The sequence below is a fragment of the Amia ocellicauda genome, chromosome 20, assembly GCF_036373705.1.
Source record: "Amia ocellicauda isolate fAmiCal2 chromosome 20, fAmiCal2.hap1, whole genome shotgun sequence".
NCBI lineage: Eukaryota > Metazoa > Chordata > Actinopteri > Amiiformes > Amiidae > Amia > Amia ocellicauda.
In genome coordinates this window covers 10,702,436-10,718,648 of record NC_089869.1, presented here as the reverse complement: position 1 = coordinate 10,718,648, position 16,213 = coordinate 10,702,436, and the positions used below count along the sequence as shown (strand labels likewise).

General features: G+C 42.2%; 1 protein-coding gene across 2 annotated transcripts; it reads left to right on the top strand.

Annotated features, from left to right (window-relative positions):
- The first annotated feature begins 2,235 nt into the window (after nucleotides 1-2,235).
- On the top strand, nucleotides 2,236-10,104 carry LOC136716068 (2-hydroxyacylsphingosine 1-beta-galactosyltransferase). Of its 2 annotated transcripts, none has more exons than XM_066693552.1 (7): nucleotides 2,236-2,512; nucleotides 4,412-4,503; nucleotides 5,487-6,346; nucleotides 7,168-7,307; nucleotides 7,818-7,894; nucleotides 8,291-8,510; nucleotides 9,103-10,104. In XM_066693552.1, exons 3-7 carry the CDS (start codon nucleotides 5,489-5,491, stop codon nucleotides 9,431-9,433), a joined length of 1,626 nt encoding a protein of 541 aa, XP_066549649.1. In that variant the 5' UTR covers nucleotides 2,236-2,512; nucleotides 4,412-4,503; nucleotides 5,487-5,488; the 3' UTR covers nucleotides 9,434-10,104. The 2 variants fall into 2 exon arrangements, with proteins under 2 accessions (XP_066549649.1, XP_066549648.1); XM_066693551.1 differs by having other exon boundaries at nucleotides 4,285-4,503.
- Nucleotides 10,105-16,213: the final 6,109 nt, after the last annotated feature.

Genomic DNA, 16,213 nt, shown 5'->3' with positions numbered 1-16,213 from the left:
GAATATGTCCTTATTAGTAGTGTTACTAATAGTATTGCACACACCTGTGTACTCCCAAATACATAGGCAAAAATCATACATGAATGAATGAATGAATGAATGAATACATCCACAACGCCCTACATAAATCTGTGTATGCAAATAATCCAACACAGGGGAACAACATGCCACATTAAACTGAGCAGCTGCAAGAAAACACCCAACCCCAAATACTACTACAAAATAATAATAATAATAATAATAATAATAATAATAATAATAATAATAATAATAATAATATGATTTAGTGTAGGCTTCCCCGTGGCATTTTGTAGCATTGTCTGTTTTATTACATTGAAATACATCACACTGCCCAAGTCTGTAGACAACTATTAAATAAGTGGTGAAGCAACACTGGTGCCACAGGCCACAGTCAGAACTGCAGGGTTTGTGGATCTCTCTACTCCCCGCCTGCTCACAATGCTGGATTCAATGATCAAGTAAGTGTTTGAATTAGGTCACAGAGGATTGACCAAAAAGACACCGCAGCCCTCCGGGACCAGGATTGCGAACTACTGTACTAAACGCATCCGGTCAATCAGACCCATTCAGTAACCAGGAGCTGGACTGGAAAAAACCCAGATGATGGCTCAGATCTTGGTGCGTTTCGGTGCCTCCTGGCTTTTGGTCCAGCTGCTTGTCATGTTCATTTATAACAATTTAACACGCCTCTCTGGACTCTGTGGTTACAGTGTCAATGCACTTTTGTTCCTAATAATGTATTGAAATGAACCCAACATGAGTTGTCCTTGGTGTGGGGGGGGTGTGCCTTAGTATGCTCTTGCCTTATTAATATCATCCGTTTTAAGGATCAAGTTACCGAGCCTTGACCCAAAATCCATTTGGAGCAAAGCCACAACCTCACACACTAAGAAGCCGTCGCAAACTTTGTTTCACATCATCGCAGACGGACAAAAACTAGCAGAAACCCGCACCCCCGGCCCCGCATATACCCTGGTCGCATTCTTGTAGCGCATATGTCCGCAGTTCTGCGCAGATTCCACCCATCCAATTGGTGGAGCAGCGCAGAACTGCGGACACCTGCGCAACACGAACGCGGTCACTAACTACAGATAAACAACAGGCACAGAAAGCGACCAGTATAAGTATTAAGCCATTACTGCTGAGAATCACACCAGTGCATCATAATATATCGTGTCTCTGCCCGTTTATAAATAGACAAAACAAACATCACACATTGCTAGCAAAAGCAGAAGATTATTGACTTTCCCTCCCACCTGGAATATAGCTCGTTTCCTCTGTAAGACGGATAGCCCCGGGCAGATCTTGCGACACAATAATGTAACCTCCGGAGAATTGCAATGCCAGCAAGGAAGCATATCCGAAGCCAAGCCGTTTGCCCCCTGGCATGTCTGGGTGAATACATTTTAGCATCGCCTTTTCCTGCTGCTGTTATTTGATCGGCACCCTGGTGACACAGAGATCAAGCTTTTGTATGTATTTTTAGAATCGAGGAGACGGCTATATTGTCTGGTGTTTTCTCCCTGCCCCATGGTGCTGGGATTCAGTTAAGCAAACCGACCTGTTTGTGCATCAAAATTCAACTATTTTCACCCGTGTCATGAAAGTCGGGTCGTATGCATCTCCCCTTTGTACTCAGTTGTGTTGCTCGGGAAATTGGGCAGGACGGGCCGTGAGAGAGGGCTATATATAAACCATCACGCTGGTTTCAAAGAAAGGTCCTCATGCGGCGAGACTGACACAAGTTGCCAACGGCAGAGCTGCAGTTGCACTTGCTTAAATAAAACTTGTTTATTGGTTTCTATTTCTGTGCTGTTGCCCAAACCCACCCCCCCACCACATGCAGGACAGATCAGTCGAATAACCATCCCAACTCCCAATGGACGCGTGTTCTCCTATTTTTCTGGATACAATGTATTCTAAATGTAAACGCTAATTGTATAATGAATCAGTGTCATTGTCATTCCTCTCTCATGATTTTAATTCTAATAGACCCCCCAGCTTCTGTCTAACACTGCTGGGTGTCTGTCTGTCTGTCTGCTCAACTAGGCAAGTGGTTCCTGGACCCTCCCCCTGCTGGTTTTCGTTCCAGCTGATCTCTAAATTGCTTAATTGAAGGTTTAATTAAGTAATCTATGGATCAGTTGATGAGGGGCTTCTGCCGGGGTTTGGGAACCACTGTACTAGGCTACAGGAGGGCAGGGATGACAGTACTGAAAGTGTCCACGTCTCATTTTACAGTGCCTGCATCCCATGTGACGCCAGGTCTGCTTTTCCGTGTATGTCACACCCACACGGAGCTCTGCGTTTTTCCAGCCGTTTCGTGTGGACACATTGTAGCAGATCCCTTATGAATCCGGTTTCAATGGCCTGGCCGAAGTGGCCAATGAACAGACGCAGCTTCTTCTTCCACAGCTTCGCCTGGAAACGGAGAAACCCTATCCGCCACTAAAGCCCCCAGCACAGAAAGGGACGAAGCTTAAATCAATCGGTTAGTGTTGACCTCTTTTCAAACGGGTTCTCATGCAAAGCGTTGCTTAGATTGTGTAATTTAAATTGAGCAACTGATGAAAAAAGAAAAAGTGGATTCCTTAATAAGAGACGTTTCTTATACAATGTAATACTTAACTTAAAACCCCTACTATTTAACATAATTAAAATGATCTGATTTAGGAAATTAGTTAAAATAAGGGTGCAATTAAGTCATTGAAAGCTCGTTTGGAACAAAAGCCAGCAGGGAAGCGCACAATTGCTTTATATGACAGTAGGTGTTGCACATGATCTTTTCCTGGCTTTTCGGGTGCTGGTTTCTGTGAACACTGGGGGTTATCACTGGAGGAATTGCTGTGGATTGCCTCTCCTCTCCTGCAAACTATTTCACTTCTCCCAATTTCTTCCCACAGTGCCGGTGAATCAATGCACAACCTGCAGCAGTTCTTCATTGTCAAGACATGCAGCCAGGCAGTCTATACCGTCGCCAGAAAACATCATCCCAATAGTTTTACTCATTTGGATGCGGATTGTTCTTTTCTTTACTTGCAGCACTTGATCTAAGTTTTCAATGCGATAAAAGGTCATTTCAGATATTTGTGCGTAGTCTGCTTTTAAAAACGGACTGTTTTTTAACACCGATCTCAACCTTAGCAATGCATACACCACATAGTTAACACTATAGATACAAGGTAAAAAGTAGTGTGACTTACCGACTAATCGATCTATTGTGATTGAGACTGGTACTGGTACTGGTACTGGTACTGGTTTCGATGGGAGTTTGTGCTTCTGTAACATCCAAGCCTGTCACGGTGGGCGATGTTTTTGGCTCATCTTCACGACGTTTAGGTTGATTTTGTAAGACTCTAAAATTAACTTACGCTGCTTTTGTAGTTTTCCTCGTTTCATTTGAATGAGTAGCTATTGTATGTATAGTTAATTAATTTTGTGCCGGTGGCGGAATGACGTCAAACCTGTTTCCGGGGGTAATGATGAAATATAGGCCCCTTGCACAAACGTATTTCCGGTGAGAACTCATTGGCCATTTTTCTCTCCCTTTTCTCATTCAAAAAAGACGTCCTCCTGACAGTGTAAGGTAATGAGACCCCAATGGGCTATGATGATGGCAAATTCAAGATGTACGAGCAGGGTGCACCAATAAAAACGTCGTCTTTTTTTTTTTTTTAGGGGGTGTGTTGTTTTTTGCTGGTATGGCACTTTAACCGCCCCATTTTGTCCACATGAGGGCAGTGTTTCTCTTGCAAAGAAGTGCCTTGCATTGTACATCACTGTCACCTCTCACTTCCTATTACAATTACTTTATATGGGTCAGGGTTGACCTAGATCAGGACGGCATGCAATATATGGTGTATATATATGGTGGGATTCGGGAGTACTGTATGCGTTATTTCCGACTGTATATTGTAAAAATAGATGTCCGATGGTCTGTTAACTGCCCACAAAACTACGGCGGTAACCAATTTGCAATGCACAAAAAGTGTATTACTTGGAAAGTTCATCAAAAAGCGGACGTACTTTGTAAAAACAAACCAACAAACAAACCCAAAATCCGTCATTATTTGTAGTCGTTTTCATGGAACATTTGGAAGTAACCCTTACATTGACCTTCAAGTGCCTCTCAAACATCTTGGATGCACGCCTTTGTTACAAAATGAAAAGGAATGCAGCTGACTAGTAATTATATTATACTCTATTCACTAATGTCATTATCTTAATCCCATACTCCCATAAAGTCTTTTTTTTTTTTAATAGGGACCTCCGATGGGGATGGGCGGCTGAGCCGAGAGCAGGATCCTGTTAGTCCGCATTCCTGGTCTGGGCTCTTGCTGCTGGTTGCTCAAACCGGGAGTTTCATAAATGATGCTAATCTGTTGTGCAGAGACTTGCCATAGCTGGAACCGGAGCCAAGGAGACCTAGACCTGGGGGGTGAGGACCTGCAGCAGCTTCAGCAGCACAGGACACCAATCCAGGTATAGACCATAGAGCCAAAACCGGTGCATCGTTGAGCTTTGTGCGGATGTACCATGTGCAACCCATGTATTAAACCATGGACAGCGAGGCAAGCGCATTGTAAAGGGACAATATCAGTTCTTATGTATGTATTACCTCTATCATCGGAAGATGCTATTGTTACTACTCTACACAGCAATACACTAATACAAATCTCGTCTTAACTGGGTATATGCATTAAATTGATAGTTACTGTAAAACCTAAACCAGGTGTTGGCAATGTAATGCAAAGCTGGGCAGAACCAAATTAACGACGTTGGGAATTATCCGTGGAAAAATAAGACGGATACTGCAAACTTAAAAAAATAAAATAAATGAATACTTAATAAATGTATGGCTTGAAATGAATTGCATTTACCAATGTGTTCATTTTAACTTCTCAAAAGTGATCCACCCTTGACTTATGTAATGTCACACCCATATAAAATGCTCACACTGTGGCATGATGTACCTTTTTTTTTTCCCATTCAACTAAATTAAACCTGACGCGCAATGTGCGACATCTTCAGTCCGGTAACTGGCTTTTGAACAATCATACTTCTGTAGCAACGGTGGTTTAAAGACGTCAAAGCTAAGGTATCCGTGAATCCTGAACTGGATTCTAGAAATGAACTACCTCGAATATGCTGAATGCAAAACAAGAAATTGATTATTTCTGCATTCTTCTACATGTCCAGTGACTCATTAGCATATTTAAACATTAACCATTAAGTACCCAGAGTTACATATATGTCACATATTTTACAGGCTTTGCAAAAACATAACAATTCACCTGGCCTCTGTATGGGACATATGTCATTGGTCCTAAGGGCTAAAGTGAAATATTTTAAATTAAGTGAAGACACTTTGTAAAATATTCTGATCTTTTTCAACTTTGACTTAAAATTGACTTGGATATTGACTTGAATGGATATTAATGTATTCCTGTGTATTTGTTCTTCAGAGATGAGTGGCGTGGCTGTGGCTCTCCTCCCTCTCTGCCCACTGCTGTGTCTGTGTGCGAAGCTATTGGTTGTGCCACCGTTGGTGTTTGACAGCCATCTGCGTGTGCTGGGGCATGTGGCGGGGCAGCTGGAGGGCAGAGGGCACGAGGTGGTGTTTGCCCTGCATGAGGGCCGGGAGTGGCCGGGAGGTGGTGGAGGCGGCGGTGGCAGCATTGAGGCCTTCACCTTCAGGGAGCAGCGTTACAAGGGAGTCTTCTCTGGCCAGGGGAAGGTCCACTTCCTGCAGGAGAAAGTCCAAGATGTCCTGAGTGGTGGTCCAAGCTCCCTGCTGCTATTCGGCATCCTGAAGAGATCGGAAGAAAACTGCGAGCTGATGGTGGGTGCCGCTGACTTCCTGTCTCGCCTGAGGGCGGAAGGCTTCGATCTGGTCTTGGTGGACCCCAGCGAGCTGTGCGGCTACGTCCTGGCCCGCTTAATTGGCGTCCCCTATTTCCTGCTGTCCCCCAGCCACTGGTACCCAGCTGAGATCGGAGCCCCCTCGCCCCTCAGCTATGTTCCAGAATTCAATTCCCGGACCACCGACCGCTCGGGCTTCGGTCAGCGGCTGTGGAACGTGCTGGTGTGGGTCACTGGCCGAGCAGCTGCGCAGTGGCACGTCCTCCCTGCCTTCGAGGCCGTGCTGCGCAGGCACCGAGGGGACAGGGAGGCCAGGGACAACCCGAGCATGATGGATCTGGTCACCCATACCAGCTTCTTCCTGCTCAGCCTGGACCTGGCGCTGGACTTCCCCCGGCCCTCGCTGCCCAATGTGGAATTCGTAGGGGGCATCCTTACCAGGCCAGCTGCAGCACTGCCACAGGTTAAATTATATTTATTCTGACCGAGAGCACAGGGGAAAAAGTCTTATGGCCAACCCCCGACTAATAATAAATGAAAAAATTACTGAAATGTCATTATATTTTTTAGTAGACGCCCTTATCCTGGGCCAATAACAATTACAGTATATCCTTTTAGGTGTTTTTTTGACATACAATTAACCTTTTATACTATCAAAATAATGTCGTCTTGTGTTTTATAGTGAAGGCCTATCTGCCAGAAGAAGGTACACAATGACAGTGTGCTGCAGTATAACACAGTGGTTCAATGACAATAGTGATAGAAATCATTTTAGGGCCTGGTTTCCACAGAATATTCCTGGGATGAACTTGAAAATGGCAAATTAGAACGAGACCCGTTCCTGTCACTGCACAGAAACTACTCTGTACATGCAATGTCACATTATGCCTTCTAGCAAAGGGACCACAGCAGTCATTAAAGATAAGGATGGGCCTGCACTATTTTTAAAACAAGGCAACACTTTGTCCTAGTATCTTTGGACCGATGCATTGAGGAAAGGGGTATTCTACCAGTACAGTGGGGTAAATGTAAATGTTCAGTGTTGCAACATAAGACTCCCTTTGCTGAAGCAATCTGAACAGTTCTGCTGGCTCATGGATACACGCTTTGCGTAATTTGGGGTAGCCAAATTTGCAGTCAATTTGAAAGAGTTGGCATTCAATCATGACTTAACATTAGCTTTTGGTTAACCGGGGAAACTCGGCGGTATTGAAGCGTATCTTCTGTGCTGTGCAATGGGAGTGTGTTCGGCTGGGTCACCTGGGTGTCTGTGTCTGCTGTCAGGAGCTGCGTTCCTGGGTAGAGGGTTCACAGAGGGGCGTGGTCCTGGTCTCTCTGGGAGTGGCCGGTCAGGTACTGCCGGGGGACCTGGCGGAGAAGATGGCTGCCACTTTTGCTCGTCTGCCAGAACAGGTCATGTGGAGGTGAGGTCCAAACTCAAAACACACACATTTTAGACAGAGCCACGAGCAGGACTTTCAGTGTCAGAGCTGATCGGACTAGAATCACGGCAGACAAACGCTAACACCTCTCCTGCGGTGCACGGCCAAGCAGGGTCCGCATGCTGCACATAACACAGCCACATGGCACAAATGGTCAAATCAATGCTTAAATGTCCTTGTTACTTATGCTTTTTATTTGTTGTTAATCTTTCTGTAAATCTCTACACTACTGTGTTGTGCGTAAAATCCTCAGGCCTTATACGGCAGAATCGTATTGCTATTCCCAGCATTAGTTCACACTGATGCGAATGACACTATTAAGATCTCTTGTGCGCCTTCTCTGGCCTACTCACTTTCACTAACCGTGTCTCTGTAGTCCAGGGTTCTGAGACACAGGTGTAAATAGAGACACTAGAGGACACTGTTCTGTATCCCGGGCTTAAGTGGTGGCCTGCATGCCCGTTTTGTGACCTGCTGTTTGCTTGCCTCCAGTTATTTTGGTGAGACTCCCCAGGCTCTGGGCAGCAACACACACATCACGGGCTGGATCCCACAGAATGACTTACTGGGTGAGTGTCAGTCGACCTCCTCCCTACCCTTCCCCCACATCACAGCCTGGGAGGAGGCTGCCCCATTACACAGCATAGCACCTCAATGTTTCACAACCAACAGCTTTGACACGGCACCAAAGCACAGAAACCAACATGGTGGAATATCTGCATCAAAGCATGGCTTCACATAGATATTAGAAGGAACATGCTGGCACATAGACATAGAAGGACATTAAGAAGCACTTCTGCAATCTCTGAAGCAATGTCCCTTGACATGTTTGCATGCCATCTAAACTTTGAAGCTGAGATCATAAGTAACAATAACAATAATTACTGAAACTTTATGTAAACAAAGCAGCTGGGGGTACAAATAAGAATTGAGAAATAAACATAAACTTTGATTCTTCTGTCCAGGTCACCCCAAGGTTCTGGCTTTCGTCAGTCACTGTGGTCTGAATGGAGTTTATGAGGCCATCTATCATGGGGTCCCCATGGTTGGCATGCCAATATATGGTGATCAGTACGACATCGCCACTCGTGTCCAGGCTAAAGGAATGGGCATCTACTTGGACTGGGCAGCTCTGACTGAGGAGCGCTTCTACCAGGCCATCAGGGCTGTCCTGGACCAACCTAGGTGAGAGGGCTGGGTTTGGTGCGCTCATCAGACAGGGCTGAGTTACCAGGAAATGCAAAGACGCACTTTGTAGCCTAATACCCCTACACAAATTACTTTCAGAGTCCTGACACATTCAAATAAGCAGCCTTAGCACTCGGATAAAACACCAAGCACAACACTGACTAAGCACAAACACCTACTTGGTGTAGGACATCACACAGGACCTGGTGCAGATGCTCAAGTGAGAAGGCTTCTGTTTAGTCCAGAGGTACAGATGTTTGTAGGGGGGGCTCAATATAAGGAGCTAGACATTTGTGGAATAAAACACACACTATAGAATTTAACAACTGGTACTTTAGTGATCAAATTCATGGGACTTTTAGAACACACAAAAAAAAACATAATTCTGGTCTTTTATATAGGGAAAATGAATGTATAGATGGCTAAAATCTATAGATTGCAAACCATAGCACACATTTGATGAAAGGGCCTGCTTTCTTTGGACACAAGAACAGGAAAACAGCACACTGATATGAGCCTTTTAGAACACATTGAGGATCGTTTCTGAGAGGCCGGCAAATAACTACAAACTGCATTTTGTCTCCTCCAGCTACAGGAAAAAGGCAGGCCATCTCTCCAGGATCTTAAGGGACCATCCCGAGCACCCTCTGAACAGGACTGTGTACTGGATCGAGTACCTTCTGAGACATGAGGGGGCCCTGCATTTGCGCCCTGCTTCCTACGACTTGTACGCTTACCAGTACTACCTCCTGGATGTGCTGGCTTTCTGCACCGTGGTGACGGTGGCTGTTTTCTATTTGCTCTGCAGAGTTTGTGGCAGGTTTAGAAAAAACGGGCAGATCATAGAAGCGAAGGGGAGCCTGCAAGCCCACACAACACTGCTGAATGGACACCCTGAGAGAGGAAAGAAAGGGGACTAGAATGCATGTGCCCGACTACAGATGTGCTCCTGATATGATTTTACAGTTCTTCTGCAATATTGTAATGACACCTGGGTCCTTAGGGGCTGGACAAGAATGTGATTAGTGATGCAGAAGTAGCAGATATCTTAGACTAAATCATGTCCTCTGCATTCTGTAACTTAAGCACGTTGCAAAGGTTTTTTTCTTATTAATATTATTGCACATTGGATGGGATTTCCCATCTGCGGAGAATGTTAGATAAGGCCATTGCTGCATTTCAATACGCTTCCATCAGGAGGTTTTACAGCAGAAATTAAATGTGTTGTGCGTTCACTGATCAGTAAGTTTCTAGAAGGAGAGAGAAATGAACTGCTTACTACTAGCAGAGTGAGAAGCTTCTCAAAATGAGAGGGGACGATGTTCTTTTTCCTTTTCATTTTGCCCTGTCAAGTTGTGAGTGTCGGATGGGGACTCGCAAAGCTACGAGGTGGTAACGGTGATGCGTATTCGGGCAACGACATCATCTCCACGTTTAGATTGCTGTGCTCCAGTCACCAAGTTTAAAACTACTTTGATTTGGGGTCTTAATTCCACATGCATTTCATATGATGGACATTGTTTATGGATGTGAATTGAATTAATATATTGGTTCCTTTGTGTCATTGTAAACAAATAAAACTTGATAAAAAATGCAATTTATTTCACTAATTGAACATTATAACTGATCATGCCCGAATTCAGAACTCAAAAAACACGTTAACAGGTAAGAACAGTAACAGGCAACTCTTATGGGATCATTAGTGACCATGCACATAACAAACATCCTGAAGCAAGGTAATTTGTCAAATACAGATAATCGTGTATTGTGAGAGGTACAGAAAAGTTACTTTAGAAAGGTGTGCACTAGACCTCGAGAATCTTATGAAATAGTTTGCCATCACTTCAGATTACAATTACAACTAATTGCAGGGAAAACCCTGTAAAGTTTATGAAGAGACTAAAGGTTATTGTGAATGAGTGTAAAAAGACCCTCCCCTTTAAGATCATAAATGTGGCTGCGTTCTGGTGAGGCATTATGTGGGTTACAATGCAAACAGGATGGCGGTTGACACAGCAGTATAAAAAGGCATTGCCTCACCTGAAGCGGTGACGGGGGCTGGGCAGTAATGTCTTCTACCAGGTTTGCCTTGTGTTTTTTCCTGTGAGAGAGACCTTACTGTGAACTTGATCCACTGAAGGGAAGAGCGAAGACTAAAGCTGCCCAAAGTCTCACTCTTCATGAACACAGAAACTGTTTACCAAGGCTTTCGTTTGTTCCACTATGAAAGATCTGCGAACGTCTGTCCGTGCCAAGTTATCTTTTGGATAAAACGGTCAGCTATGTCGCATGCACTGTCCAAGACATCTTCCCTGCACTTTCACTTAATTACTTCAAGTCTCAGTACAGACTGATATCATTAGATGAGTTCACGAAGGACACATTTGTGCAATTGTTGCTGAGGTCTCTGGAATACTTGGTTAAAGTAAATCGCAAAGATTTTAATCATTTTGCGCATTTCCCCTTTTGACTCCTACATAATGTACGTCACAGTAGTGAAAATAAGAACAAAATACATTCTCTATCTGCAAAGTTTGTTTATGATTGTATGCAATGGTATGTTATTTTATATGAAGGTCAAGCCTTTAGTTTCCAGGCATGTAAGTGCGTCATTGTCTTTAATGATTGCTTTACTAATTTTAAGTGTCTTTGTTTACTTAGATTTTACTGATGTAAAACTATGGTTTCATATCTGAACTATTTCAATGTATGTATTACAATCGAGCCTTGAATATGAAGGCTTTTTTACCCCAAACAAGAACAATATCAGAATGTGTGCTGACAATTCCTATAATACACACACACACACACTGGACAGCACAGTGTGTATATATAATGTAGTCCACACTCACTGGGAAGGGGCTCCCATGTGTCTGGCTGGTTTTCGTTAGCAATGCTGCAGTTACACCACTAGAGGGCTCCACAGCATTTACATCCATTGCTGACTTCCTCTACAGAGGTGTAATAAAATAAAATAAAAAGTTCTTAGGCCAACAATACTTTTGTACACTTCTTTACATTAAAAACGATTCACAAGAGTTGAAAATCACAATACATGAAATAGCAACACAATTCAATGTAAAGGATGAGCAAATTATAAAATAAGAACAGGAATTCTGAAAACATATTCCATAATGGTTTTAAATAAATAAGCAGAGTTAAAAAGAGGGTATGGTTGATATTTGTCTCTTCTGGAGCCTATTATTATAGCACGTTATTCGAGAATAACAACTGTCCAGTTACTTCATACATTCATGTACAATCACATTGTCATTAAATCTACAATAGACAACTCGAGATGAGTGACTAGTGTATCTGTACACAAACCTGAACTGACGTGTACTTAAAATACTTAAAATACCAATTGAAAAAAAACACTAGCAGCTGAGAACATTTTGGTGAAGCTTGGAGGTTCTGAGGAAAACCACAATCCCTTTGAGCAAGAATATTTACTCCAATAAGTGCTCGCAATAATATGACAATAATGTACATCTCTCAACTGGTCTGTTTTTTAATTGTTTGACTACAGCAAGAGCTTGGTATTTCTGCAGTCACCCCCTCCTCCTCCACTACCACACATTTTTAAAAATGGAAAGCCAGGCTGGAGTTTTAGAGCCAAACTCTTGATTCCTTTTGGCATTAAAGTCAAATTTTAAGGAGAGAAAACTTTATAGCATTTCATTAAACTATACGAGCTGTTAGGCCAGCATGAACTGAATTCAATAAATACCTGGTTCCATTCAAAGCCCACGTTTTAATATAATTTAAGAATCAAAATCATTTCAATGTGGATATTGATCTGTGCAACCTCTTACCCACTCTCTGCATAACACAACTAGTGTACATGATTTATTTTTATGATATAGAACACTGAGCAAGGGTCAATCTCGGATTGGTCTCAGTTTGTGGGTGATTTTATAGGCTTTCATATACGACTCAAACTGACATGACCTGAGCTCAACGTTTGTTTGATGAAATGAGAAGAAAACTTTCCTATCTGTACGGGAGGGTGTTATCTCTCCAATTTTGTCATGCCACGCTTGTCAATGTCAGTTTATGCCACTAATAGACAGGAGACAAACTTCCCACTAATCAAATTGAAGACAAACCTGCTGTAAACACTGAGAATACAATTATGCCCTATGCCCCTTTTCTTAAAAAAACAAAACCTCCCACTGATTCCACCCAGTGTCTGATCACTAAAGAGTTTTGTCTGGAGTTGTCCTTAATCTAAGGTGTAGCCTGGTGCTTTATTAGTCAGATGCTCAGTTCTGTTTGGTTAGCCGTAAACTGGGCGCCGCCTGCATGCTTGTACGTTTGGCGGATTAGGGTTGCAGTCTTAAACAGGATAAAATGAAATGCACCTATCTGTGGCTTCAGTGCTAAACTGTACACACAGACCGGTCGGTATGCCTTTATATTGTCCTATTAGCAGCTCACACTCTCTCTCTCCTGACTGGGCCTGCAGTGTTTCCTCAGAACAAAACCCAGCAATTCAATCACTCTTTTTAATGTGTTTTTAGGTTCCACTTTTCCCTAATTTTAACTAACACCGTAAAAAAACAATCACAGCATTCTTGGTACAATATTATACACTCACCTAAAGAATTATTAGGAACACCTGTTCAATTTCTCATTAATGCAATTATCTAACCAACCAATCACATGGCAGTTGCTTCAATGCATTTAGGGGTGTGGTCCTGGTCAAGACAATCTCCTGAACTCCAAACTGAATGTCTGAATGGGAAAGAAAGGTGATTTAAGCAATTTTGAGCGTGGCATGGTTGTTGGTGCCAGACGGGCCGGTCTGAGTATTTCACAATCTGCTCAGTTACTGGGATTTTCACGCACAACCATTTCTAGGGTTTACAAAGAATGGTGTGAAAAGGGAAAAACATCCAGTATGCGGCAGTCCTGTGGGCGAAAATGCCTTGTTGATGCTAGAGGTCAGAGGAGAATGGGCCGACTGATTCAAGCTGATAGAAGAGCAACTTTGACTGAAATAACCACTCGTTACAACCGAGGTATGCAGCAAAGCATTTGTGAAGCCACAACACGTACAACCTTGAGGCGCATGGGCTACAACAGCAGAAGACCCCACCGGGTACCACTCATCTCCACTACAAATAGGAAAAAGAGGCTACAATTTGCACAAGCTCACCAAATTTGGACAGTTGAAGCAGTTGACAGTTGTTGCCTGGTCTGATGAGTCTCGATTTCTGTTGAGACATTCAGATGGTAGAGTCAGAATTTGGCGTAAACAGAATGAGAACATGGATCCATCATGCCTTGTTACCACTGTGCAGGCTGGTGGTGGTGGTGTAATGGTGTGGGGGATGTTTTCTTGGCACACTTTAGGCCCCTTAGTGCCAATTGGGCATCGTTTAAATGCCACGGCCTACCTGAGCATTGTTTCTGACCATGTCCATCCCTTTATGACCACCATGTACCCATCCTCTGATGGCTACTTCCAGCAGGATAATGTCACAAAGGTCGAATCATTTCAAATTGGTTTCTTGAACATGACAATGAGTTCACTGTACTAAACTGGCCCCCACAGTCACCAGATCTCAACCCAATAGAGCATCTTTGGGATGTGGTGGAACGGGAGCTTCGTGCCCTGGATGTGCATCCCACAAATCTCCATCAACTGCAAGATGCTATCCTATCAATATGGGCCAACATTTCTAAAGAATGCTTTCAGCACCTTGTTGAATCAATGCCACGTAGAATTAAGGCAGTTCTGAAGGCGAAAGGGGGTCAAACACAGTATTAGTATGGTGTTCCTAATAATCCTTCAGGTGAGTGTATATACAGGGACCTACTTTTCCAAACGAGCAAACAGAATCATATATTTTTTTAACTAATCTAGTTCCTCTTTGTCTCAGGGGTGGAAACAATAATACAAGCTCATTGCTGTCATTGACCTGTTCTGTGAAACAATAAAATGGATTTGTTGTAAAGTAGAAACACCCTTTTCTGTAGTGAAACATCATCATCACAGCATCATATATTAGTGCTGCAGGGAAAAGAAACACAAATAGCATGTGGCACACACATATAGTTATTCAGTTAAACACTGCAAATGAAAAGGATGATACTAAAAGATGCTTAAATGTCAAATATAAGTGGAGTATATATATTTTAATTATAATAATTATACCAGATTAAAATATATATATATATATATATATATATATATATATATATATATATATATATATGTCTGTGATCTTAATAATGGATTAACTACTAGCTCTTAATAATGAGTATGAACTACTAGCATTAAGGGATCACCTAATGGAAAAGGATTTCTGATTTACACTACAGCACAGATTACAGATGGGGTATTTGCAGCTAATGTTATAATTGATATACTGTTTCTAAGAGAGCGTTATGTTATACAGCATAGTGTCAGTAAGGACTCTTCAATTTGAATAGTCTTGGTGATAATAGCATGTTTTACTTCAATTTGATTTATTAACTACTAAAGTTATAAAGTAATGGGCAGACAGATTTGTTTCTGAGTAAAATTGTAGAAGGGCAAGTTAAAACACTTTATTAATGAACACTTAGCTGTTGAAGTCTGTGAGATCCCTTCTTAAATGACTGCACAATTGCAGAACAGGCTGCAGACTGGTTCTTGCCATGCACTAGGTTTGTATGCATGTCTTAAGTAATTGCTTCACAGATGCAGGATTTACACAATACAGAAACAGGAATTTGGTAATGGCCTGGGAGTTGTCCAACATTAAGGAACAGGATTTATTAACATACCCCACTATTATTGTTACCTTAGAGTAAAAACACCCATTCAGTAACAATTAAACTCAATAATAAAGTGAATGATCCTGCTGCTTATAAACACCTTCATATTCTTATTGGAAATCTAGATGATCATTATTGGAATGCATGCAGTTAATTATGTAGGCTAAATGTGTTTCACAGCTCAAATCAGCATAAAGAAAGCTTTTCGTTTTTCATCCTATATTTGATCTCATCCAGGATTTAATAGCATGTGTCCTTTAACACAGATTGTTATATTTACCAACCTGAGACCAATCACTTTGTAAACACAAGGAAGTTGTACGTGGAAAAAAAAAAGCCTTAAACACGTCTCTTTACACAATTAAAGTTGGGTGGACACTACAGATAAGGAGCTTTTTAAATGCAAGTTGGAACACAACACAAACGTCAGTCATAGTAACGAGGAGTGAGTAAGCATTCTAAAATGGTTTTAAGTTGTTATACACAGTTGGGAAGTTACATGGGTTTCAGGGTTTCAATAACTGACATCTACGACCAGTAAAAACAGTTTTAATAGACATTTTCCCCTGACTGTAAGACAGATATTTGTTGTCTTCTCTGCCATGTATTTTACATAGAGAGAAAAAGAGGGCCCTTTCACCAAGCAATAGCTTTCTGAAGTAGGCCTAATCTAAAATCAGTTAGAAGCTATAAACTGACACATTTCATGGATAAGAAAAATCATTTAAATTGACATTATCTTACAGTTATTCCATATCACCACTGCTTGATACTCTAACACATGAAAAGGGGATCCAGAATTAAACAGCAGAATCTTTATTTCCAAACAGGTTTTCAAGCTCCGAACACAAAGAATACTCAGAACATTACAGTTAAATGACACGGCATTACAAAGCTAAAGACAATCCCTAATACCTTGTTATGACATGCAG

Coding starts and splice junctions, on each gene's coding strand:
- LOC136716068 (XM_066693552.1), top strand. CDS start 5,489: ATGAGTGGCGTGGCTGTGGCTCTCCTCCCTCTCTGCCCACTGCTGTGT. Junction 7,308..7,817: donor CCAGAACAGGTCATGTGGAG/GTGAGGTCCAAA, acceptor GCTTGCCTCCAG/TTATTTTGGTGAGACTCCCC. Junction 7,895..8,290: donor CCCACAGAATGACTTACTGG/GTGAGTGTCAGT, acceptor TCTTCTGTCCAG/GTCACCCCAAGGTTCTGGCT.